Consider the following 24,316-nt stretch of genomic DNA (forward strand, 5'->3'; position numbering starts at 1 on the left):
AATGTCCTTAACCCTTCTGCATCCTTTGAATTTATCTTGGGCCATTTTGCTAATTTGTCTCTAAAAGCCTTTTGAATAGTAAAAGGTTGTCCATAACGTTGGTCAAGCTTTTGCCATGCTTCCTTGTATGCGTCTTCATCACTGCGATAAAATGTGCCTTCAAGACAATTTTGTGCTGAGCCTGAGACGTATCCCTTTAGCAAATGAAGTTTCTCAGCTGGTGAAATGCCTTTGCAGTCTATAAGTGAAACGAATGAAGCCTTCCATTCAATGTAGGTGATTGGATCGCCATTAAACACTGTGGGCATCGGCACTGGGATTCTGTTTATTGCTATGCTGTCTTGGATAGCCTGAGCCAGCTGGGAAATGTCTGTAGGAGGAGCCTGTTTGGGAAATTGGGGACCTTGATAAGTCACATTGGCATGTCTCGGGATAGACGGTTTGTTTTGCGACGTGAATGGGCAAAATGATCCAATAGGGGGTGCTGGTGCTTCAGATATTGATTCATGGTGAGTGAAAGACACATTGTAACGCATTTGCTGATCTCCCATATCCATGCTCATCTCTCTGCTAATTTCTCTGTCATAAATCTCAAGTTTAGCACGAGCAGCTTGCATTTCCTTTTCCGTTTTTAATCTCTCAAGTTCCGATTTCTGTACTTCCAATTCCCTTCTGTGTTGTTCCTCCATGTCTCTTATTTTCTCCCTTTGCTTCATTTCCTCTTGCATTGTTTTATATTCTGCTTCCTTTGCCGCAAGTTTAGCGGCCGCCTCAATCCTTTTTGCTGTGATGCTTGAGGTGTCCGACTGCTTACCGATGCTTGATTGTGAAGCCGTACCATAGATGGAATGAGCATACTTATGAGACAGGAGTTGATGAAGGCGAAGCGTTTCTCTATTTGGATCAAAATCATCAATTGCTGTTATTCGTTCATTAATGATTTTCATAATGTCTCTTGTTACTGCTTCACAAGCATCCATTTTGCGTCTTACGTCATGGGATAGCAAAGTACGCTCTCTTAATTCACTGTATTCTTTTACCACATTGTGCATTCCTTTTTCAATGTCATCAGCCATTGTGCACAAGTTGTGCTCTGATAAGTCAGTCCTTAAACTTTCTCGGGCTGTCTTGACCAGCCCTTTCCATTGCTCATACACACTAAGCAGCCTTTTGTCTCTTTTAAGCAACTCGTCCCGTTGGTAGGCTAGCATTTTTTCAGTTAGCACGCTGGGTCGCTCTGACCGCCTGGGTAATGCTAACTCAGCTGCGGTAGCATGCATTTTGTTCAGTTCAGTTAACTGACGCTCTTTACGTTCAATCTCGTCCGTTAATTATTCACTTGAAATGTTTTCTGTATTTCCGTGAGACAATAAAGCTTTCGCTTCACTGATTTCTGTTTGTAGCTTACGAGTTCGCTCTTCGACGCCGTCCATTTTCCGTGTAGTCGTCACGTCCTCTTGCGTCTAGCTGCTGCCGCGAGCTGCCTGTGCCGTTGTCGTCGCCGTATTCCTTTTCCTTCACTAGCAGCTCCGTACAGCACGCCGAGGAAAGCTCTTACTGTAGCATGCCCTCCGAACCAAGGATGAGACTTTACTGATGATTTTGTGGTTTATTTTTGAGCAAGATGTATCCATAACCGTGTAACCTTAAAACCGAATCACCGTAAGAGCTGAAACACAGTTCAAAACATATGCTTACAATTAGCTGACATATTTCACATTCAACACGTAATATTTACAAACACAAAATACTTATATCCATCGTTTACACACCTTTTGCCTCTTCGGAGGGGGTGCTAGAAAAATAAACGTCCGTTTTCTGAGGCTTCATATGAAACTTTTTGCCGTACTCTTCGTCAATTCACCTTAAGTGTGAACAATACTAAACAGGAAGTTCACATTCAAAATAAAAGCACATAGCTTAAACCGGAAGTAGAACCTTTCGATGCAAATTTCAAATGAAAATAAAATACAATAAACAAAATCACCACTGCTGTCCACAAAATATTAATATGGTTAGTTACAGTAGTGCTGCATGTTTCCATTGGCATTGGGAGTAATGGAGTGTTGCTTGAAAAAAATTAAAAGCACCAAAACAGTCAGTCTCCTACTTGCTAATTTTGAGCCTCTCCGTTTTCATTCGGAAGCAATGGAAATGCGATAAACGGGTGAAAGTTGCCAAATTCAAAGAAAATTATCCTCCATTCTGAGCAGGTGGCGACACACTACATTAATGTCCGTCCACGTGGCTTTCGTGTAAAATTTCAATTGAAAGACAATTCATTGTTTTCTAAATATCTTAGTGACAATACGTTCTGGGCTACTGTATAGCGAAACTTTATATCCTCTCGCTAATAGGTAGCCTAAAACGGAAGGCGGCACCAAAGTACAGCGACTGTGTAGACTCCGATGCGTCAATGACAAGTTAAATGTCATCTCAACATGGCGAACAGCGTAGCTATTATTTGAAAGCGTTACTTACCAAAACTTTATAATCGCTGCTACTTTTTTTTCTTCACACAAAGGGTGTCTGTAAAATGCAAATGTTTCGAAAATGAAAGTTGGTTTAACATCACAGTTGCTATCGGGTTGAGTTCTGAGCTTCCTCCAATTGACCATGGCGCCAACAGTCAGGCCGCGATGACGTCACAGCGGAGGACTACAAGCACGTAGTAGGCCAGGGCCGGGGGACTATTTTCACAATTGCAAAAAATAATTAATTATTCACAAAGTTTAATCCAACACAGGCTGATAAATCATTTTCTTTTTTATTAAAAACAATATTGCTAGTTACATAAGTCATTCATAAATGAGAATGTGCAACTTTAAGAGCAAAGGCAGAAATGCTAAGGTGTAGTTTATAATCAGTTTTAAACCAAAAGCAGATGTAGCAGTTGGATCTTTTTTTTTAAGCTTCTAATTAAGACAAATATTTTCAAACTAACAACAACAACTGATTGCATATGCATTCACCCAGAGCACCCAAAACAATTAAACCCAAATCAATATTAAAAAAGAAAATACATAAAGCCATAAAATTAACAAATATTCTCTTGTATATATATCGTATAAATGTGCTTTTATTTTTTTTTCCTCTTCTACCTAACAGAAACTTTCCGGTCTATGTCTTCTTTGACAAACCAACAATCCCACAAAATTAGCAATTCAGTCCTCTCTCCAAGGCAACTTGAAAATTAGGCAGTTGGCATGAAAAATTAAAGCAAAGAGAAACAAAACATCACCTTGTGCTTCTTTTTTCCTTTTTTCTTTTAATCTTAATTATCTACATCTTACTTCGCACTAGCGTGTTGTCCTCAACAGAATAAGCACAGAACTTGAGAAAGTGGGCAAAAAAAGGACAACTTTCTTCTCCCATGTGCTGTTCTGTATACTTAAAGGCAGGTAGGCGATGTGCTTGTGGCACACATATACAGAATACAAGAGTTTTGCTTTCAAACCACATCAACGGCAACTGACAAACAGATGTACTCCATTAACTTGTGGAAGACAAAACTCCAGCATTCCATATACTGAGACGTTGATTAACAAGCCACATTATGGTTTGACACACCCATCATACCTGTCCTGAGTAATCAAGGCACTCCAGTTGGCCCACACAATCACGGTTAAAAAAAAAAACAGTGACTATGTTACACATTCAGATTATGGACTTGCAAATAAGAAAATGCCTCTGCAGAATCACAAACGTAAGACGTTTCCGGTACATAGCGCAACATATCAGATGTCAAAAGTGAAGACTGATCTTTCAGTAAATCTTTAGGATAGCCCAAATTCAAAACCGACAACCCTTTATATTGATATCAAATACAAAATCTGCAGCATGCCCATGCATCTTAGTGATGGACTTTCACAAAGAAAAATATTGTACAAAAAGCGTCTTTTAAGTTGTTAATAGGAGAATTCAGGAATGGCAGTTGTAGCGGCGGCATTGTCATTTGGCACATGTACATGTCATACAGCACAAAGCAAAAACAGCAACAACCACGACAAGACACAAATCCACGTATGAGAGTCAATCAACAGTTTTTCGACGGTAACAAATCTTTCTTTAGTTATCACCTTTTAAAGAAGGGGGGGGGGGGGTACATAAGCCCTCAATTTCTTTGAAACATATTCATGTGCAATTTCCCCCAAACGTCATGTTCTTATTCCAACAGTCAGACTTGAAATAGAGCATTAGTGTTTTCCAGGCGAGTTGTAGTGTAGTTACGCAGAGGAGGAGGGAAGAAGAACAATCTTGTTGTCAGAGAGCCACATCACTTTTGACGGAGTTTCATTGGCGTGTCAGCTGCAAAAGGAGGACTGTCATTAAGAGTTGGAGAGGCGATGCAAAAGCATGAGGAGGACAGAGGAGAGGATCAAGAAAACGGTGGTGGTTTGCCCTATCGGTAGTGTTCTGTTCCCTCTTTGTCAGTTCAGCAAGGGCAGCGGGCGGGAGGATGTCGTTTAGTGATGCACACTATCAGTTTTTCTGTAAACGGGGGAGAAAAGAAAAGGCGCAAGAATTAATTCACTTACCAGAAGGACTCATTCAAAATCACAGCAGACATTTTGCAAAACATAAAGCAATCATGCAGCAGCTGCTGACAACTATGTTACAAAATTTCAGAAAAAGGTTAAAGAACACTGTTACGACAGTACAATGGAAGCCCACGGGTGACACAACAGGAAAAATACGGCCGTGCAAGTGAGTTGAACGCAGCTGCCTGGGAGACAAACATACCATGCGCTGACATGCAGTTAGACAGTGGGTGTGGCCTAACCATCATAAGAATCCATTAGAGGGAAAGACGCCTGCCTTTCCCCAAACCTCACTCCCTGGGAAATAGGAAAAGAAAAAAAAAAGGAAAGAAGGAATGTGTGATAGAGAAAAAGCCATAAAGAAGGTTAGTGGCAGAAAAGGACAGACGGAAAGGAAGGAGCAAAAACATTAATACAATGTGTTAGTTGTTGAAGAAACATCAAACGTTTGATTTAAGAAATAAGAGTGTCAAAATGGAAAAAGAGAGGTTGCAAAATGTTAGTTTCTTTTTAATGGATGAAGCAGGTTAAACGACAGCAGTGAGAAATGTGCCAGACAAATATAATCCAAGTGCTCCGTTACGACGTGAAGAGACATGCTGTCTGTGGGCGTGTGTGAGCGCGTCCCTTCTCACAGTAACATTCACTGCTGCTAATCGGGAAACGCATTAGTGGATCATGCGCAAATATGCGACCTCGGAGGAAAGGGGGCAATATTACACTAATTCATGACTACGAAGCTGATGTGATTCGCTTTCAATAATTGTGACCCAAAAAGTTTACAATTCCAAAGAGTCAAAAGGTTTGCTATTCAAAGGTCTTGAGAATTCTGAACTAAAACATTTCCTGTGCTCTTTCGGTGACAAAACATGAAGTAGATGGTGACGTGATATATGGTACATAAAAAATTCAAAGTATATTTTGAAAGAAATAAAGTCAAGAGACGAGTAAACGGTCATGTTATAAGTTGCTCGCATGCTGAAAAAGTTTGGCCACCAAGTATTTTTATGACTTGACTGTCTCGCTCGCTTGCGTGAAATCTGTGCGTTTTGAATTTGCAACGGCGCCACATTGTGCGACAGGGATTCGCATCATGACTCATTGTGAGTTGTGCCGCATCACCCAGTGAGTGACAATCATTAAATAGCAACTGAAGCTTACTTGCTGGCCGCCATTAAAACTGCACTGTTGTCATTTTAACTTCTGACTGCAGTGTTTTTATTAGCACAGCAGAAAATCTCCATCAAATTATTGAAACTATTCATTTTGACAATATTTTATTTTCCAACAAAACAATTCTGGCAATAATAGATGTAAAATTTAGGGCCTTATACCGGTGCCGCTTCTTTATCCTCAGGCTCGATTGTGTTATCCAGAGTGTTCCTTCTGCCCCGTTGGTCCAGTGTGGAGTAGGCATCTAATGGGAGTAGCATATCCAAAGCAACAGAATTAATGTGTTTGTTACAGAAAGCTAGAAGGGTTGAAGAAAAAGTAAGTTTAACCTCTCAACATTCGTCTGATACAAATAAGTTCCAAATAAAAGTTTTCTGTGTGAATACTCGCCTGGTCCCATATCATTCATTGGAATCATTTCTCGTTCACCTTTACCACCTGAAGACAGAGACAAAAACAATAAGCATCGTAGCCTCTGGCACACGGAAGGTTTCGGTTCTTTATGAGGCAGAATTCATAAACATAAGAGTGAAGACACTAATGTGTGTGTGGGTGTGTTTCATTTCAATAGATGTGTAACCACACGCATGGGTGTGACAATGGATAGAATGTGAATTTTAGAGAGTTTAATTTGACCTGCAATGCAAATGAAGACTGAGGGCCAAAATAAGCAGTATGCTTGAAATGTCTCTGTACTTTTATCGCTATCTGACCTTTGTCTATGAGCGGCAAAGTGCTGTCCTCATATCCTCCGTTGGTCCGAGTGTTGTTGCTGGGCGGGTTTAGGTTAACCATGAAGTCTGTTTTTTTCCATCCATCCTTCTCCAAAGTGCGCCGAAGCTCCTTGTAGCCCCAAACAGTCTGCAGTACCAGCCCGGCCCCACGCACTTCACGCTCTGAACGATTACTGGAATTGCCAGATCGAGACAGCAAAAATCAAGTTCAAACACACAAACAAACCTGAGAAGAGATTTAATGCCCTGCTTCCCACGATTCAGCAAAGACCCCCTACCCGTCCTTGTTGATGAGGACGAGCCTCTCAATTCCTTGCGAGGCCCTGAGAGTCTTTGCAGCTTCCAAGCTAGAGCCCAGCACCTCATGGAGCGTGCTCAACACCGACACCACAGTTGCTTCTGACAGTGCTCGCACGGGCTGACTCTGACCGCCACCGGGAAGGTTGGCCACTAGGTAAGGCACTGCATGCTTGCCTAATACCATACAAGCAATAAAGATAAAAAAAAAAGTAAACAATGTGTCTTATTTCAGGTCAAATGGAAAGTATTGCTTTTTTTTAAAGAAAGAAGCGACAAGCCTCACCCAGTAGGTCTCTGTTACGAGCATCAATAGCCAGGTTACGAAGCGCACCCGACATTGCTCGAACCACCCTGTCGTTGCCGTGGGCCAGTAGCTCAGTCATCATGGGCAGACCTTTCTCCTGGCGCAGCAGGGCACGGATGTAACGGCCATACTGCACAAAGACGGATATATTTTCATTTGCAAAACAGGTTGGTATAAATGGAGAGAGACTAGAACGCTGAACATCAAATGCTGGTGTTTGGAACAAATCAAGCTATTCAAGAGTTCTGGTTCACTTGTATTTATTCATGAGGTGGCTGCTGACAAATACAGCAGGATGAATTTGGACGCGTTCTGGGCAATATCTGCACATTTTCAGCCAAATGCTTCAGAACTCGTTGGACGGCATTTCATAGTGCATACGGACAGACTGCGAAAGCAACCACAGAGTTTCTTTTAGGCAATAATAAAGAAAAAATATATTTTTAATTTTGACAGTTCCTCACCATCGGTTGTGCGACAGTATCTCCAAAGTGATGGAGTAAATTAAGCCGTCCTATGGCCTAAAAATTGGCAAATTCATCATTTAGAAATGATGTTTAAATGTTCATTATTCCTAAGCGGTTATTAGTAGTTCATTTTGTTATTTTATATTGTTCTACAAACAACATTTGAATAATTTACTGTGCTCATCATTTTGTTTTAAAAATGTACTACCCATGCTCACACAATGTTGAAGTACGTACTAGTTATCTTAGTTTTCAGTACAGATGCTGTAAAACTGCCGGTTTAAAGTTTTGTTTTGGAGGTTGGAACGAATTATTGCTAATTTCGTTCATTTCAATGGGAAATGTTGACCCAAATTGCGGACGTCCTGGGTAGCAAACAGGGCTTTCACTTCATTTCACATGACGCATAGGAAAGCATGCATCATTTAGTTCACATTTGTTTACATCTAAATGAAATAAAAGGAGGTACCGTCCAACGTCCGGCACACAGATTCTGAACAGCTCCTGCCGAGGCCTCCAGCACAGTGGGGTTCTTGGACTCCTTGAGCAGAGAGGTATAGATGCGAACCACCTCCGGTTGGAATAACAGCTCATAGCCTACAGGGCAGAGGAGGGAAACTTGAAGAGAAGACAACTTCTAAATGGAACAACCTTCAACAATGTTGATTAAACTGGAGTACCTTTAGCAGGCGTCGATCTCTTTGGAATGTCTATTGTGTCTGCAGCTGCATCCTCATCTTTCTTTCCTGGAACAGACATTGAAGTGACAGAATTAAGAATAGGTCCTATAAATAATCGACAATTGTTAGGAAATCGGTTAAGTTCTTTGAGAGAGACAATTTGCATGTTAGTACAAGGCGAACACGGCCATCTGTTAGGTACTACAACTATTACTAGAGTGACTACCATGACTAGCAGAGAACGCAAAGTCACACCACGGTCAGGCGCTTACCTTTGGAAAACCACTCATCTGAAGCCCAGCGCCGGAAGGGAGAGAAAAAGTGGAGAGAATCAGAGGAAGTAGAGAAGGACAGGTGAAGAGAAGGCATTTTGGCAAAAGGAAAAGATCCTTAACTTAGGATACCAAGTCAACACCTTGCCCCAACACCAATGATTATAACCGCAGCACAACATGACAGACACTAAAGGAAGATCACTAAAATGTATTATGCACAACAATCTTCTACGATGAAGATACTCATGAAAATATAAACCTGTATCAAGGTCAATAGTACACCCCCAAGAATAGAAGCAGTACGCTTGGTGCACCAGTTGGACCTGCTGGCATGCATGCTAACGTAAGTTTTTAAAAAGGCAGCGGGAGCAAAACTCAAGTATTGAAGTATTGAACATCCCAGGTTTCTTTTTGTCATTGTCAGAGTCAGTGTCGTTGCCGTGCGTGTTCTCAGAAATGATGCCGGCTTTTTGCAAAAGCTCGAACAACAGTGCAAGCAGAGAGTTGAGAATACTGACCTATTGTAGATATTTATATTAAGCAGTATATTCATATTCAGCATTAGATGCAGGAAGACCATGACAATTGCAATGTTGTCTCATCGCTTTGCACCAACTCTTGTACAATGCTAATGCAAATCACCGGAAAGGGAAAACACTTCAGGGGGGGGGATCAATACTCTCAATAAAACACAAAGAGAGCAGCTGGAAAGGATGACCTTCCTCTCACATTCTCAACATTCCTGTGCAAACTTGTTGGTGTGTTTGGGCGGGAGTGTGTCCCAAGAGGCTGAGACTCAGTCAATGGAGGGATTCAACTTCTCTGTGAAACATACCTTTACTCTTGCGCGAGCTGAAACAACCGCTCTTCTGGCTGGATGGGGCCGGGCCTTGGTTGACAGGTGCAGCTTCTTGGTATCGCTCACAACCCGGGATTTCACGATGCACGTGATAGGATAGGTTTCTCAGCAGACACACACTGTTCTCTATAAGCTGGATAAGAAAGAACAGTGAAGGTGAAAATGAAAACAGGAGATGAAATAGAGGAAACTAAAAGAAAAAGAACTCGACACTCCTATGTAAGTGTTAATGAGGCCCCCGATAGAGGCGTCTTGGAATACTGTACCTTATTGTCGACATCTTTACAGTCAATCTGGGACTGGACGATGTACATAAGAGAATCCACCAATCCTGTGCATTCCCTCAGCTTCCGTCTCGCTTCACTTCGCTCCGAACTCACATTTCTGTCATCGGGGAGAAATTTGACCAGAGTTGACAAGAGCATTGAGAAGAATGTAAAAGTAAAGGGCGAAGCCGATTAGATGAAGTAGGGAATGGAGAAACTAAAACGGTGAGTTTAACTGAATACAAAAAAAAAAAAGATTGTGTTTGTAATGCTCAGGCACTCCCACAAAAATAAGCTCATGTTTCAACCTTGGGTTAAATTGCCCAGGTTTGTAAGAAAAAAAAAATTCTTAAGTTTATAAAGAAGACAGTTATGTCTTCTAGTCCACATGTATACTGACATTTGATTGCTTGTGTGTTTAATTTGTTTGAATAAATTCTCGTCTGCCTTGCAATGCCACCTTGACGTTCTTCATTTGCCCTCGTACCTCAGGCAGCCCGCTGTGTTGGTGAGAGCCGTCTCCCACTCCAGGTGTCGGGGCTTACAGTTTTCCTCCCCTCCAGCACCATTGCTCCCGCGTTCCCAGCCTGAACGAGGTACCATCACTTCATCCGAGAGGGCGTGTAACGCGTGGTCCACAATCTCCATTTTGACAGAGTCATGGGATGACAGATTCCAAAGTGTGCCTGAGAAATATTGTATTTCAACACAGATTTTGGATGAAAATCTCCAAAAAGTCAGTCACATGATATACATTTGCATGTGTTGACCGTGTGCAGCTAACCTGTGATTAAGTCGGTAAGGTCCTGGTCATGGGTCTTTCTCAGAAGCCGAATTAGGGCAGGCACGCCATCGCAGTTCTTGATGGCAATTTTGTTGTCTGGATCTTTACCATACGAAATGTTCTTTAACGCTCCACAGGCGGCGTAGTGCACCTGTGACACAAAGTTTTCATCAGACTCAGATGATTTCATTACATAATTGCCACCATTACCACCAGATCTGCTAAATCTATTGATATGTACAATACGATTCAAATTTGAGCAGTTCCTTGAAACCAAGAATGGAAGTCAAGCAGTGTAATGACTGCCAATACCCAGACTTACTTCAGCAAGTTTACCAGCGCTTGTACGACGGTAAATTTAACTTCAAAAGACCAAAGAATGTTTTGACAAACTATATTTGGAGCAAATGCTGACATACCAGAATTTACCAGGATCATCCAAAAACTGCTAAATGCAACTGCTGACGCAAACATCTATTCCTGTCCCTTTCATTCAGTATTTGTGTTAGAACTTAGGAGCATAATTCATACCAATAAACTTTCAGTATTACATAACTAAAACAACCTCAACTGGGGAAAGAGAATCATCATCACTATTGCCAAGACATTAGACCATCGAGAAGCAAAGCCTACCTCTTTGTTTGGGTTGTCAAGCATTGATACCAACGCCGGGATGCCTTTCAAACGTCGAACATCTGACTTCACCTAAAAAGAAAAGGTTTTAGCCAAGTGTTGAAGCACATGATCAATGTACATGTACATAATTAGACAGGACGGCCTCACATTTTAAACAATTAAATGTGAAAATAGGGAATAAGTTACTAGAACAACGCAAAAAAAAAAAGATGGCAGTTTCCCTTGGAGAGAAGATTATCATTACCTCAACGATTTAAATTACCGTCTGCTCTACCAAGACGGTACACACTACAGACAAGCTTTACCGAAGTATGGGTGATTGTCCACGCTTAACTTACTTTATCATTCTTATAAGTGAGATGTTGCAAGTATGCAGCAGCATTGCTCCTGACTGGATCCAGCCTGTAGTTGAGCATGGCAACAACCTCTGACAGCTCTGGTTGACGCCAGCCACCTGGGCCTGGTACTGGGCCTTTCCTCAGTGTGCTGTCTAATGAAGCCATGCTTCCTCTTTCACCCTGAGCCATTGGGACGCCTCCTCCCCAATAGTACATGTCGCCAGGACCACTCATATCACCATCCAGAGTGCCTTCGTAACTCCTGAGGATATGCACACAAACACAAGAAAAGGATCACAATGCTGCTCACACTCCACACACAGACAACACCAAGTTGTTCCAAAAAGTGAAGATCCACATGGCATATACAACTCACCCAGTCCTGCGTGGTGGCCCTTGGGGAAAGCCATGGTGGTTACGAGGCACAGTGCTGTAGTGCACTGGATGTCCCATGTTATAGTCAGGCTCATCAAAGCCCATACTTCGCCGATCATCCTCCAGTCCGTACGGCTCGGGAACAAACCGTGGGATTGAAGAGAGCTCCGCTGCACTTCCCATTCGTCCAACCTAAAAAGCAGGAAAATGACAGACACTCAAAGTCGACTTGGATTTTTGACCTAAACTAATGCTGTCATTCTGCCTTTTACGCCCCTTACAATACGATGAGGTATTTGGAAAATAATAAATATAAATAAATGAATAATAGTAAAAAAGAAAATGTCATCAGGACTCCAGACTATTTTTTTTTCTGATAGGAGCACATCGGCCCCTAATCTGAAATTTTAGGGGCGCACACTATAGAGCAACTTTCAAAGAAAATATTCCAATTTCCACTCATTTTCACTGTATTATTTAGAAATGGGCGGTACTCAACACAACTCTAGAACAACCCGGTTTGCTTTGTTTAGTCTCATTTTTCATGTGGTATAATGGCGAACTGCTAATCCTACCTGTGGCTGAGCGGCATAGGGGTCTATCTGGTTCCGGCTGGGTGCTCTGTAGCTTGGATCCAGAGTTCGATAACCATCTGGATGGACAGGTCTAGACAGGCAGTTGACAGCGAAATGAAAATATCCCACAATTAAGTTCAGAAAAAAAAGTAAATGATGCCTATGGCAAACAGTCGGTTCCTACCTATAACGATCGTCCATGTGAGCACCCCTGCTAAGGCTTGCGTACGTTTCAGACGGGGGTCCAGCACGGTAGTCCTCGTAGCCACCTGGAGGTCCGTATTGGTAGTTGCGGGGCACCGTGTGGGTGGGGTATTCCATCGGTACTACACCTACTCCGGGTGCCTGCCTGTAGGCTCGGTCCATGGGTGGGATGTAGGCTCCCATACCCGTCACCGAACCCCCTCCATCCAAGGAAAGTGTGTCGGATACCGACGGGATGACTGTGCGCGTGGCCGTGGGCTTAATGACTTTTTTTACCTAGAGTAAAAGGGGCAGGTGGGATACAATACATCAGGTTCAGATATTGAATAGTACATAACCTGGATACATACATAACCTTGCACAATAAAACCCAACAACCAACAACGGTGGCGATATGAAAGCAGCATAATCATGCAACACCACGCTTGTCTCGAGCACAATCATCCGTCGACATATTACCGTGGGTTCTGTGCGTCTGGTGCCATCGTCATTGGTCTCCACGGATACCACAGGGTTGGACTCCTGAGGCTCCTCCACTGGGTATGTCTCATGCGCCATCTGACCCGGCTCCATCCTGAACTGCACAAATACATTCCAGGGTATTTTCAAAACAAGCCTCCAACAGGAAACCTTAGTTAATAATTAAATGGATGAATATGGGAGAGGTTTCAAATGTTTCTTACGTGATGTGTCCCGTTGACGTAAGCCTCGTTTAGTGTTAGCCTCTCTACGTCTGCATCACAAGGAAGGCGGCCGTTCTATGAGAAGGAGTACAGATACTTAAAGCTTGTTCAAAGGATTGTTTTTTTTTTAAGTGAATAATACACAGACATTCTCAGCAATAGCCAAGACCTACGAGTGTGTTGTTGTGACCTTTAGCAATGTCCTTCGTTGGACTCAAAAATCAATTCATGATTTTATTGATAGTTCAAGTAATGCTTTTATTAATATCAGATTAGTGTCAACTTGCATTGTGTGATTATAAATGATTAATAACCACACACTTAAAATCGTATGACCAAAATTCCTGAAACCATGCAAATGACATTAGAAAATGAATTTTGATGGTATGATGGAAACATGGAGACAGTGTGCAATGAGTGAAATATTATTCAAGAAAGGGAGATGAAATGTTACGTGTTGCACCAACAGCATGGACTGTCCATTTTAGGCGATCATTTTAATTCACAGTAAATTCGGGCTCCAAAACTTTTTTTTTCTATGAGGGTCAAAACGATGTCAGACAGACCTGACTTGTGTAACAATGAGTCAGAGATGAGACACTCCGGAAAAAATAAATACAATCAGGGCTGGGCAGTCCCGGCCGGACGCATTTAAAAAGGGACGCAAGACAGAGCAGAGGCCGTTTTACTGTTTGTACAACAGTAGAAAGTGTTGGGCCAATGCGCATGCGGTTACATGTCAGGAAGATGACAGAGAAATGCCGAAACCTTTGAGGTATGTAAACAAACACAGAGAACCAGCAACATCTTGCTCTCACACAACAATTGAATGACTAATCCAGCTCGCTTAAGCCACTAGGTTTACATGGAACAGATTAAACTTTACTTGTATTGGAGAGCACCTCATGACATAGAAAGGGCAAGATTCCCGTTGCTGTTCATCGTCAAGCAATGAAAACGTTACATCATGACTCATTCTTTTTTTGTTTTATAGCAGCATCTGTCAGCAAAGTGACGGTAGTAGTATCGAATGAGCAAAGTCACTGAAAGTTGTCTCCCTTACCCCAAAAACAAAACAAATAAACTGACTACATCAAAGAACATACTGATTAATTCTGGTATGGTGACCATGGAAATGACAAAGAATATGAATATTAGAGAAACAAACATGATTGGACAGCGGTCTGTTAGGCTGAATTGGTGGAGGGGTTCGAGGATGGGGAGATGTGAAACATGGATGGTTACTGGGAAATGAACACGGGATGGGAAGCATAGATGATCATAAAGTGCAACTGTGGGTCAAAATCATATACTGAAGATCACATCACTGCAAAGTTCTTCACGATAAATAAATGCATTGTGACGACTAAACAGTAGACTGCTAAAATGTATGAAGTTCCGGCAATACTTCACCTACTCAAACCCCACCACTCCCAGCTTTTCCTGCTCTCCGTTCCACACATACTGATTGAAGTTGATGACAATGGTGGCACTTTACTCATCTCAAGGCTGATGGCAAGGTGCTTGAGGGTGGATGGGAAGGAGGCAAGGAATACACAACGTTACCTGCATGTTGGGGAGTGGGCGGGGCAAAGTGCCGGCGCACGACCTCCGCTCCTCCTCCAGAGCGCGGCTCAGCATCTCAAACTGCCTCTCCTGCTCCCGCACGGAGGCCAGCAGGGAGGCCGTACTCGCACACTGCTCCATTCACACACTAAGAGCAAAGCAGAGGAACGGGAAGGACAGGGTCAACACCAAAGAGCAGGAGAGATTTAACCATCACCAGGAATTAAAGAACCAACAGAGCAGAACCGAATCACCCGCGGAAACAGGTAAGAGGGCAGGTGGCCACAGGTACCAAGCACCAATCAACATGTGCCAACAGGAGTGCTGATCAAATTCATGTTTACAGACAATTAAATAGTATGATGAGGTAAGAAAGGCATTAAATAGTGGTTAAGGGGAAGAAAAATGAAAGGAGCGTTAGAAAGGAAGCTGGCAACCAGAGCTTCAGTCAATTTCAATGATTCCAACAAAGTTGGGGGCCGAGCATCAACCTGGACAACTGGAGCACCTTTTGTGTGTGCGCTCGCCTGCTCAGCAGGTTAAATGTTGACAGAAATGAGTGTTGCGTGATGTGAAAAGAGATATGATGACATTAAGCCCACGCCGGGCCAACATGAGCCATTCAGCGATGACCCAACCGGAACGGCATTGACCCTCTATATTTCATGAGGGGTGCGCCGATTGAGGAACCAAAAAATATTGAATAGTAAGATTTAAAAGCAAGAATGTGTTGACACATTTGAAGCCTTCTATTTCAGAAACTACTGGATCAATCTTCACACAAAAAAAAGATGGTTGGAAAGGATATTGAACAAGGATGAAGAGGACTGTTGCATAGTTTGATAACTTGATTTTTTTTACCTATAATTTGACCTTGAGGATCGAGTGACTTTAAAAAAAAATGTCATTAAATGTAACCTCACTGATCTATGTGCTCCTTATTCCTGCTGAACAAAAAAAAAATACATTTGACAATTTTAACTTTTGCACCGAGTACTAAGAACAGCCTTTTTACGCCCGACTGCTACAAAAATCTACGCATCTCACTCACGTCTCACCACTTACATTCTTGCGGTAGGGAGCTTCTTAGGAGACTTTTAAATGGCTATAACCACTCAAAGAAGCAATAGCGGACAATACTTATTTTGCCATTAGAGGCAAGGCTAATGGCGTTAGGTTGGAGGATGCGCCACACACACACGCAGTCGCTGGCTGTGCACAACGTAGACGATGATGGAAGCACTACAGATGTCCATTGCAAATTGGAAACAATGAGTATAAAATGTCCAACTGATTGTTGCATCGCCGTGAACTCGCTAGTCCAGATCGCACTGGAATATGAACAGTGCACAGGCATGCACGCACAGCAGAGGTCAACTAAATAACTCTCATAAAATGCTCGGGTGGCTTGGCCATGTGCACTGCTGACACAGCCTCGTTTGAATTGTCATACAGACATTTGGCGTCTGTGCGTTTCGTCTGATGTTGCGGGCACGATTCCAAACACTCCTGCCTTTGTCCTGCCTGCCTCAACAGTCATTTCTCTCAAGTTTTGTCTGTCAATGACTATGTTGACATGCAATCAGTCAATAACCCTTACAAGGCCAAATATATGCAATATTTTGAAAGGCCATGTAAATGGACGCAAAAAAAACTAAATATGCTCTGAAAGACCCCTGGGGGTTGCCACTTTTTTAACTCAAATAATTGGTCATATCAAGGCGATAGGAATAGCGCGACTGAAAGGGGACGTTGGTTTGTGTTCGGCGAATGCGTTATCGGCAAGGAATATTGGTCTTTTAAGTACAGGAAGTACTCGCCACAGTGAGCCTAACTTGAAAACATTTGATTTCTTCACATCGCTGTCATATTATTCTCTCTCTAAGGTGAAAATGACAGTTCGTGTATAGATGCACATACAGTTTCTTTTTACAGTCCATGCGTCTGCACCTGCCGAAAATACACAAGCAGAGGTTAAGCGACGGTCGCGAAAGACATGAATAGAATGTTTTATTGACGGAGAAAATAAGCAGCGGAAATGACGTCTATTTGCATCATGCATCATTTCGATTGGGATATTCCAATTGATCACAAATGCAATGTATACAGGAGCAACACGTAAATAGGTTATCCCGAATGTTTCAGAACCAGGAATGTTCAACTTAACCCGTTTATTGACAGCATATAAACCACAGATTTATACAGAACACCCAGACAACTTGTGCGGAACTTGACTTTTTTTTTTTTTAATTTTGAATTTTTATATAAATGTTTTTATTTTGGGGGATTTATACTTGTATGATGCCGTTGCAACCTCAATTGACTATACAGGGAACTTAGAATAAAGCACACACTGAAAACAGACGTTGCTAGTAACAGAGGCAACGTAAGATGGCTGCCCTCTGTCTTTGGTCGCAAGGGGCTATTAAAAAAACATTCATATATGTCCGTGATGTAAGCGCAGTCAGCGGCTCTGAGGATGGTGACCACTTCCCACATCAGTGACATCACATTACAGAGGAAGAGTGCTTTTGTTCTCCATGTATGATTTCAGTTCTTTGGGATAAAACAGTGATAGGGCCCGGTCCAATTCATTTTGCTGATCAATGCAAGCATTTGTCCTTGACAGTGGCACCAAGCAAAACAATCACACTAAAGAAAATAGCCACAAGGAAGAATCAGAGCAAAGCAAAAGAATCGGTGCTCAGTGGAGTTTTGCAGCACAAAGAAATAAACTGTCACAGCTTTATAATCTCCACGAGATCGCAGTCCCACAATGACCGCATCTAACATTCGATTAAAGTGTTTTGGCAGCAAAATTGACCATTTTTTTCTTTAGTTCTTAGTGGCGCCTCGTGCACCCTCCGAGCCCCGCGTACTCGGGCTTCGAAGCCGCGTTGCCACCATGCCAAAGGGAGCACGGGCTCCCAAGTACTACCTACAGCACTTTTTGCCATCAGGCAACAGAAAATGTTTTCAAAGAATGAGAGAAATAAGTAGCTCAAGCGCAAAACATTCTCATCTAGCACACCACCGCTGACCGTAACGTCGGCGCACATTGTGATTGACACGCATGGCGGAGAAACTGAAATGTTGATATATATAAACACATCTGACTTCATGTATTTGACATTACGACAGCTGTCATCACAATAGCAGTTCGAAGACTTCAAATAAAAAAAATAACACCATTTTAGCTTTCCATCACTGTTGAAATCAGAACTCATCAGTCATTGCAAAAGTCTTTGAAAAATTCCAAGGCTTGTACAAAAATCTCAGTTCAAATATGTCCTTAAATGCATCACCGACAAGTATTTTTACCACCCAAGAAATCCAAATTACTCAAGGACTCCAGCCTTAAACTCGTTACGCCCGTAACACATTGTGATTGTTCGGAATGTTTTCATTTATTTATCTTAAATCATCCGCGTGGCACAGTGGACCACTGGTTAGCAGTTAGAGGTGCAGGGTTTGATTCCGGCGACGACCTTCCTGTGAGGAGTTTGCATGTCCTCCCCAAGCCTGCGTGGCTTTTCTCCGGGTACTTCGGTTTCCTTCCACATTCCAAAAACATGCATGGTAGATTAAATGAACACCCCAATTGTCCCTCCAAGTGATTGTGAGTGTGAATGGTTGTTTGTCTATGTGTGCCCTGTGATTGGCTGGCAACCAAAGAAGGCAGCTGAGAAATGCTCCAGCTCGCATGTGGCTCGGCTCATGGGTGGATGGAGGGTGGCTGCGGCTACTGAGGGCTTTAGTTTTCCTCCTTCTGCTTCATTTGTACAGGACTCCGCAGACAGGGAGCGCGGTTGGCTACCTCATAACCAATCGGCAAATGAACGTTGCTCATGTGCAACTCTGACTTTGCGCCGAACTGAAGCGCATTACTCAAAAGTCAACCAAGTGTCGACCACAAAAATTTGTTGCCGATGGACGCACTCTCACGGCAGCAGACGACATTAAGATGTTGTCATGGGTTTGTGGTGGCTTTAGCACGAGAAAGGATAAACATATGGTTTTATGTATTACTGCAAAGCAAAGATTGGAGACTTGAATTCGGGAACGTGACCCACATGACGACAAGCCGACGGCTGCTGCTAGAGTATCAAATGATCAGATAATCAGCAAGGTCGGCAGAAGCTGAATAACAATTCTGATTAGTTGAATCAGTGGCGATAATTTAATAACAAAATGCATCACAAAAGCATTTAACACTTTCAATAGTTATATTTTTTATTTAGGTTTAAAAAAATAATTTATCGTTGGACTGATATGAAAACTTGCACTGCACTCTTCAGGCATATCACCCAGCCATTAAAGTGAACATGAATCAATCTCTAATAATGTTTATCAATTCAATTGCTTAACTTTAATAAATTGCTATTCAATTGTAGTAATTTGTTCCCAAAATCAAGTCATTGATTAGCAAATTAGTTCCTCAAAGAAAACAAGTTATTTCAACCCTTGGCTTCCAAGCAGCCAGGAAGAGACAACACAAAGAACGCACTTCCCAATAGTTTACAAAATAGGTGACCCACAGTGACCTTTATTATCACACAGCTTTCAAAATGAGCACACTTTGTTCGCCGTGGCTCATCACAATTATCTCCTGCTTGGAGAGCGAAATGACGTGATCACTATTCAAATAAAAACACACACAGCAAACAGTTGGGCTCGAGACTGGAAGGCAGATAACCTGGGAAAGCAGACAGACATTGAAGGAGGAGGAGGAGCAATGAGGAAAACGCCAGCTTGCGAGAGCGACACACCCATGGTTTGCTATGAAAGGCCGTCATTACTGAGACTTACAAATGATAGCCCTGCCTAAAACATCAGGCTGAGCAGGAGACTTCAGTCCACTGAGAATACACAAATGAGAATGAATTCTTGCGATTCTGCACCTCTGTTACGCAAATGAAACCATGTGGACATACATGAACAAAGGGCTTGTTCATACCTGCCCCCCAATCTCTTGACAGCTCTGTTGCAGCAGGTAGAAAAGCTGTCATACCTGTAGGCAACCAGGGAATATACAAGACATGTTCAAACCGCACAGAGCAAAACTATCCAATCAGAATTGATTCCTGCACTGATTTGAAGCATGTCACAATGACCTCACGGGTGATGCACTAAATACCGTGTTGAACCGTATCCAGTCTACCTTCTGATCCCAGTGTAAATTGAGACGGTTCAAGCCACTACAAAAGGACACTGAATAATGCAAGGAAGCACGCCTGTTGTCTTGCCACACCCCACAAGTCCAGACCAACACAACAGGTTTTCTTGCTTTTATCACAGCCACTCCTATTCTACATGCCACACACCTTTCAACGATAACACTTCAAACTTCTAAGTCGGACCACAAATCGTTAAAATTGCAAGACGCAGATGTCCGCCAAAACCTCAATTGGTCTTTCAGGAGCGAGTCATCATGACATTGACTCAACTAATACGACAACCGAAACTGGACTTTGACCGCTAACTTTACAATCGCCGATGCTGACGGCTGCACAGTCACTTCCGCGTCCCTTTTGCTTATTCTGCCACCCACACAACCCTCCCCTATGATCAATTCAAATTAACACAAGCCTGTTCAAAATCGCCATGTGTCATATCCTCAAAATGAGAGTTTATAAATTGAAGGGGCGAATGACACAAATCGAATCGATCACAAAATTGGAAGATTTTGTTTGGGGTAACCTTCCTATTTAACGATTCCACACAACCCGTGCGAAGTCTTTATTTTAAGCAAAACATGAATCGAGTGACACAAACGAACACTATTGATAGTAGTCAAGCTCACGAAACTTCCACGCTACGCTCCCATTAGCTGCGGTGGCTAGCAAGCTAGCTAACGTTGCGTTTCAGGGGAAACAACAGCACGAGATTAAATAACGCTTTCTTTCCAGTGTGTACACAATTCCAAGCAGGCTACCCGGACATGTGTCGCAAAAAGAAAGCCAATTACCGTTTGATGGGAGTGTTAGGCTTCTTTTTCGAAGTCCATAAGTGTTGGCGATGAGATTTCAGGCCTAGCCTAGCCGACTGCACTCAACGCACAGTCCAAAATCGAGAACCGCAGTCTGGGCGAACAAGTGAGCTCAGACTGTGCGCAGCGGACAACAGGCGGAGAAGAAAAAAAAGAGAAAAAGTGCCGTCGAGCAATCGCGTTGAAAACACAGCAGAGAAAATGACCGACGCTGTGCGAGCATTCAAAATCAGAACAGAGAAAACACCCACCTAAACAATTTCCTCTGTGTCAGGCTTGTTGTTCACTTGACTAGGCTGAAGGCTGAGGGCTCTTCCTCCTCTGCTTGGGGGGTGGGGGGGGGGGGGGGGGTGCGCTACACCAAGAGGAAGGCAATCCGGATTTGAGGAAGCGTTCCAATTTTTTTCCTTTACTTTGTTTCTTATTTCTTCATATCAGGGTTTTAGTTCCAAAGTTTAATTGTACATGATCAGTGGTTCATTGTACCCCCCCCCAATACGAGCTAAATGATCAGACTTTAGTTTCGCAAATAGTGTAGTTCACTTGTGTCACGTAACGCCAGAAGTGTTCCAATACTGTCCTCGTGTGGCACTCCCTAAAAAAGGCAGTTCAAAACGTACCTGGAGTGCACTTTTGTTGTTTTTTTTGCAAAACGGAGAGATTCACAGATGAGGTTTAAAAAAAATAAATAAAAATTGAAATGCGTATGTGCCAAAAAAAGTTTACATAAGATAAGGGGTTCATTTCTGAATGCATAATAAATAGTGTGTATACAGTATTAATTTTATAACTTCAAAATGCAAGAAGTTATGATTCCTGCTCATATTTTAATATTTTCATAATGAACTCATTATTTACAAAAATAATACACATATTAGTATTTATAACAAATCAATTTGCCATCTTTTTTATTAATAAGTTAATAACGTGCGGATAATGGTGATTGTTGATTGATCCTCTAAAATATGAAGCAATTGCAGTGGAGCCTTAAAATAGAAGATACTAAGTTTTTCATTCTGACAATTTCTTTACTTTGCTTTGACTTGCGCGCAAAACCAATTTGATACGAGTGCCGTATGATGGCTATTACAGTTCTCTGTCGATTTGGCTCATTTCTTGAAACAGAAATGACATTCGTACAATAACGTGGTCAAATCCCCGTAATGGAGATTTATTATTGATTCCATTAAATTGCAAATGCCTTAGTGTGTGTCTCAGTGCATCTTTTTTTTAAATGCTTATGTACAAGAAGCCTAATGACTCCACGTTTAGTACATTTTTCAAAGCAATACATCTTGCTGCTCTATTAGTTGATTCTCAATCCACTGGTTGTGCTCTCCAAAATATGTCAGCATGATTTCATGCGACTCTTGTGGGGAGAAGCGGTACAGATAATGGATGGATGGATGGATGGATGGATGGATGGATGAATTAAATGCAAATATTTTCTGTGACGCTTAAATATGTTCAAGTGTTGTTCTCTGCCTGGCCACAAGATGTCACTATAGTATCGTACAATAGCATGGTCGTGAGCCCGCTACATTACAGTACTGTTTTATATGTATTGTTATGACAATTTCTTACGTGGGTCAGAATGAGCCTTAGTCCATCATTAACGCACGAAGCAATTTTTAGTGCAATCATGCTCAAAAAACAAATTCGCTTCACATGCGACATGTAATTATTATCCATCCATCTATTTCCAGAACTGCTTATCCTCACTAGGGTGCTTGGAGCCTATCCCAGCTGTCTTCGGGCCATAGGCGGGGTACACCCTGAACTGGTCGCCAGCCAATCGCTGGTCACACATAACCTTACTATGCTCCTGAATACATAATCTCAAATAGGTACCCAGACCCGGTTCCGATGGGCGGGCCATAGGGGGAAGTGCCCACCCTCCAAGATGCTTAATCATGCCCTCAAATATGTATGTTGTAGATGAAGCGTGACCAGTTCAGGGTGAAGTGCACCTTTCGCCTGAAGTCAGCTGGGATAGGCTCTGGTTTCAATCAGTTTCATCATAGAAACCACAGGAGAGCGGCCGTGCTGCACAAATAAAGTACTGTAGCATCAAATATTTGGAGCAAAGTAAGCACTGTTTGTATGGTATTAATAATAACCCCCCCCCCCCTTGCATTTCATCTGCCTCTCTTAAGTGTGGTCTGAGGACGGGTGTGTAGGTACAACCCAGTGCAAGAAATTAAGTAGGGTAGGAAAACAATACGTGATCACAAGGGAAAATCAAAGGGAGACCAAAAAGTATTTCCACAGCCTCTGGTTACTCATAATTATTCATGGACAAAATTTATGAAGGGACAAACATGTGATGAACACTGGTCTTTTTCACACATTTTGGCTGGGGACATTTGTGGTCCATCATAGATTTGAGATCAGATACTATTGTGTTGATGAGTCCTGTGACGAATTGAAAGCAGAGCAAGAGTCGACAAAAGTGTATCAGTTGGAAAGGACTGAGTAAACAAACATCCATCCATACCTTATCTGAGCCGCTTCTCCTCACAAGGGTCGCAGTGGGTCCTGGAGCCTGTTTTCGGGTAGTAGGCGGGTGACACCCTGAACTGGTTGCCACCCAACCAGATGTGTGTCAAAGTTCAGTCATAAAGATTTAAGAATCCAGCCCTCCCCTCATCTTGTGTTAATTGTCTGGTTTTGTTGGGACTCCAATTAGTGGTGAATCTGAATTTGGCTTGATCCAGATTTGAAGGCACATAAAGAAGTTTTGTGCTCAAGATTACACTATTTTCACGCCAGATAAGAGGGCATTTGCACCGTTGTTGGATGAAATGCAGCTGATTCCCGGCCATTTGAGGTAGCTCCCCTCATCCATTGATTTTCTAAGCCGCTTCTCCTCACGAGGGATGCTGGAGTCTATCCCAGCTGTTTTCGGGTAGTAGGCGGGGGACACCCGGAACTGGTTGCCAGCCAATCGCAGGGCACATATCAGTTTTACCATATCTATCTATCTATCTATCTATCTATCTATCTATCTATCTATCTATCTATCTATCTATCTATCTATCTATCTATCCAACCATCCATCCATCCCACTGTAAAAATGTTCACGCTACAGCGTACCATGGTAAGTGCGATTGAAGCATATGTAAGCGACTGTTCGTGGGAAGTATCATGATGAATTCAAATGTGAATGAAATGCACCACACAGGATTCTTTGTCGGGTTGTGACAAGTCGGGATCAGTTGTCTGAAACGCTTAATAACATCTGTCACACTGACCTTTGCAAACTGAAGGTCACGGTATTAAAATATGATTGATATCTCATTGATGTGAATTGGCGGAACCAAGTCGCAGCTATTGGGCACGAAGGACATCTAAGGAATGAATGAATGAATGTGTCAAGGGTACAATTAAAAGAAGACAACTGCTTGGAATTTGGACCCAACGGCACAAAAGGTAAATGGGTCCAAACATACAAGATGTTTGACTTAATTGACTCTTCTGTTGCTCGGATGAATGGCAGAAATGTGACACACATACACACACGTGAGAAAATGCCTTCCACAAACGCGGCAAGGGAGTCTTGCAATT

General features: G+C 42.4%; 1 protein-coding gene across 7 annotated transcripts; it reads right to left on the minus strand.

The window, feature by feature from the left end:
- Window positions 1–2,748: 2,748 nt before the first annotated feature.
- On the minus strand, window positions 2,749–21,230 carry ctnnd1 (catenin (cadherin-associated protein), delta 1). 7 transcript variants are annotated; one of them, XM_088301954.1, is made up of 23 exons: window positions 21,001–21,096; window positions 14,761–14,908; window positions 13,195–13,269; window positions 12,971–13,090; window positions 12,492–12,787; window positions 12,308–12,398; window positions 11,734–11,924; window positions 11,358–11,619; window positions 11,017–11,088; window positions 10,384–10,534; window positions 10,087–10,285; window positions 9,600–9,717; window positions 9,310–9,466; window positions 8,472–8,489; window positions 8,200–8,265; window positions 7,989–8,116; window positions 7,032–7,182; window positions 6,727–6,922; window positions 6,428–6,621; window positions 6,105–6,152; window positions 5,876–5,958; window positions 4,784–4,838; window positions 2,749–4,491 (listed from the first exon to the last, which is right to left on the minus strand). In XM_088301954.1, the coding sequence occupies exons 2-23, from the start codon at window positions 14,899–14,901 to the stop codon at window positions 4,436–4,438; spliced, it is 2,868 nt and encodes a 955-aa protein (XP_088158080.1). In that variant the 5' UTR covers window positions 14,902–14,908; window positions 21,001–21,096; the 3' UTR covers window positions 2,749–4,435. The 7 variants fall into 7 exon arrangements, with proteins under 7 accessions (XP_088158080.1, XP_088158084.1, XP_088158082.1 ...); XM_088301958.1 differs by having other exon boundaries at window positions 4,744–4,838; XM_088301956.1 differs by lacking the exon at window positions 21,001–21,096 and adding an exon at window positions 20,729–20,994.
- Window positions 21,231–24,316: the final 3,086 nt, after the last annotated feature.

The sequence above is a fragment of the Idiotropiscis lumnitzeri genome, chromosome 8 (genome assembly GCF_059441095.1).
Source record: "Idiotropiscis lumnitzeri isolate Australia: NSW breed Sydney's pygmy pipehorse chromosome 8, RoL_Ilum_1.0, whole genome shotgun sequence".
NCBI lineage: Eukaryota > Metazoa > Chordata > Actinopteri > Syngnathiformes > Syngnathidae > Idiotropiscis > Idiotropiscis lumnitzeri.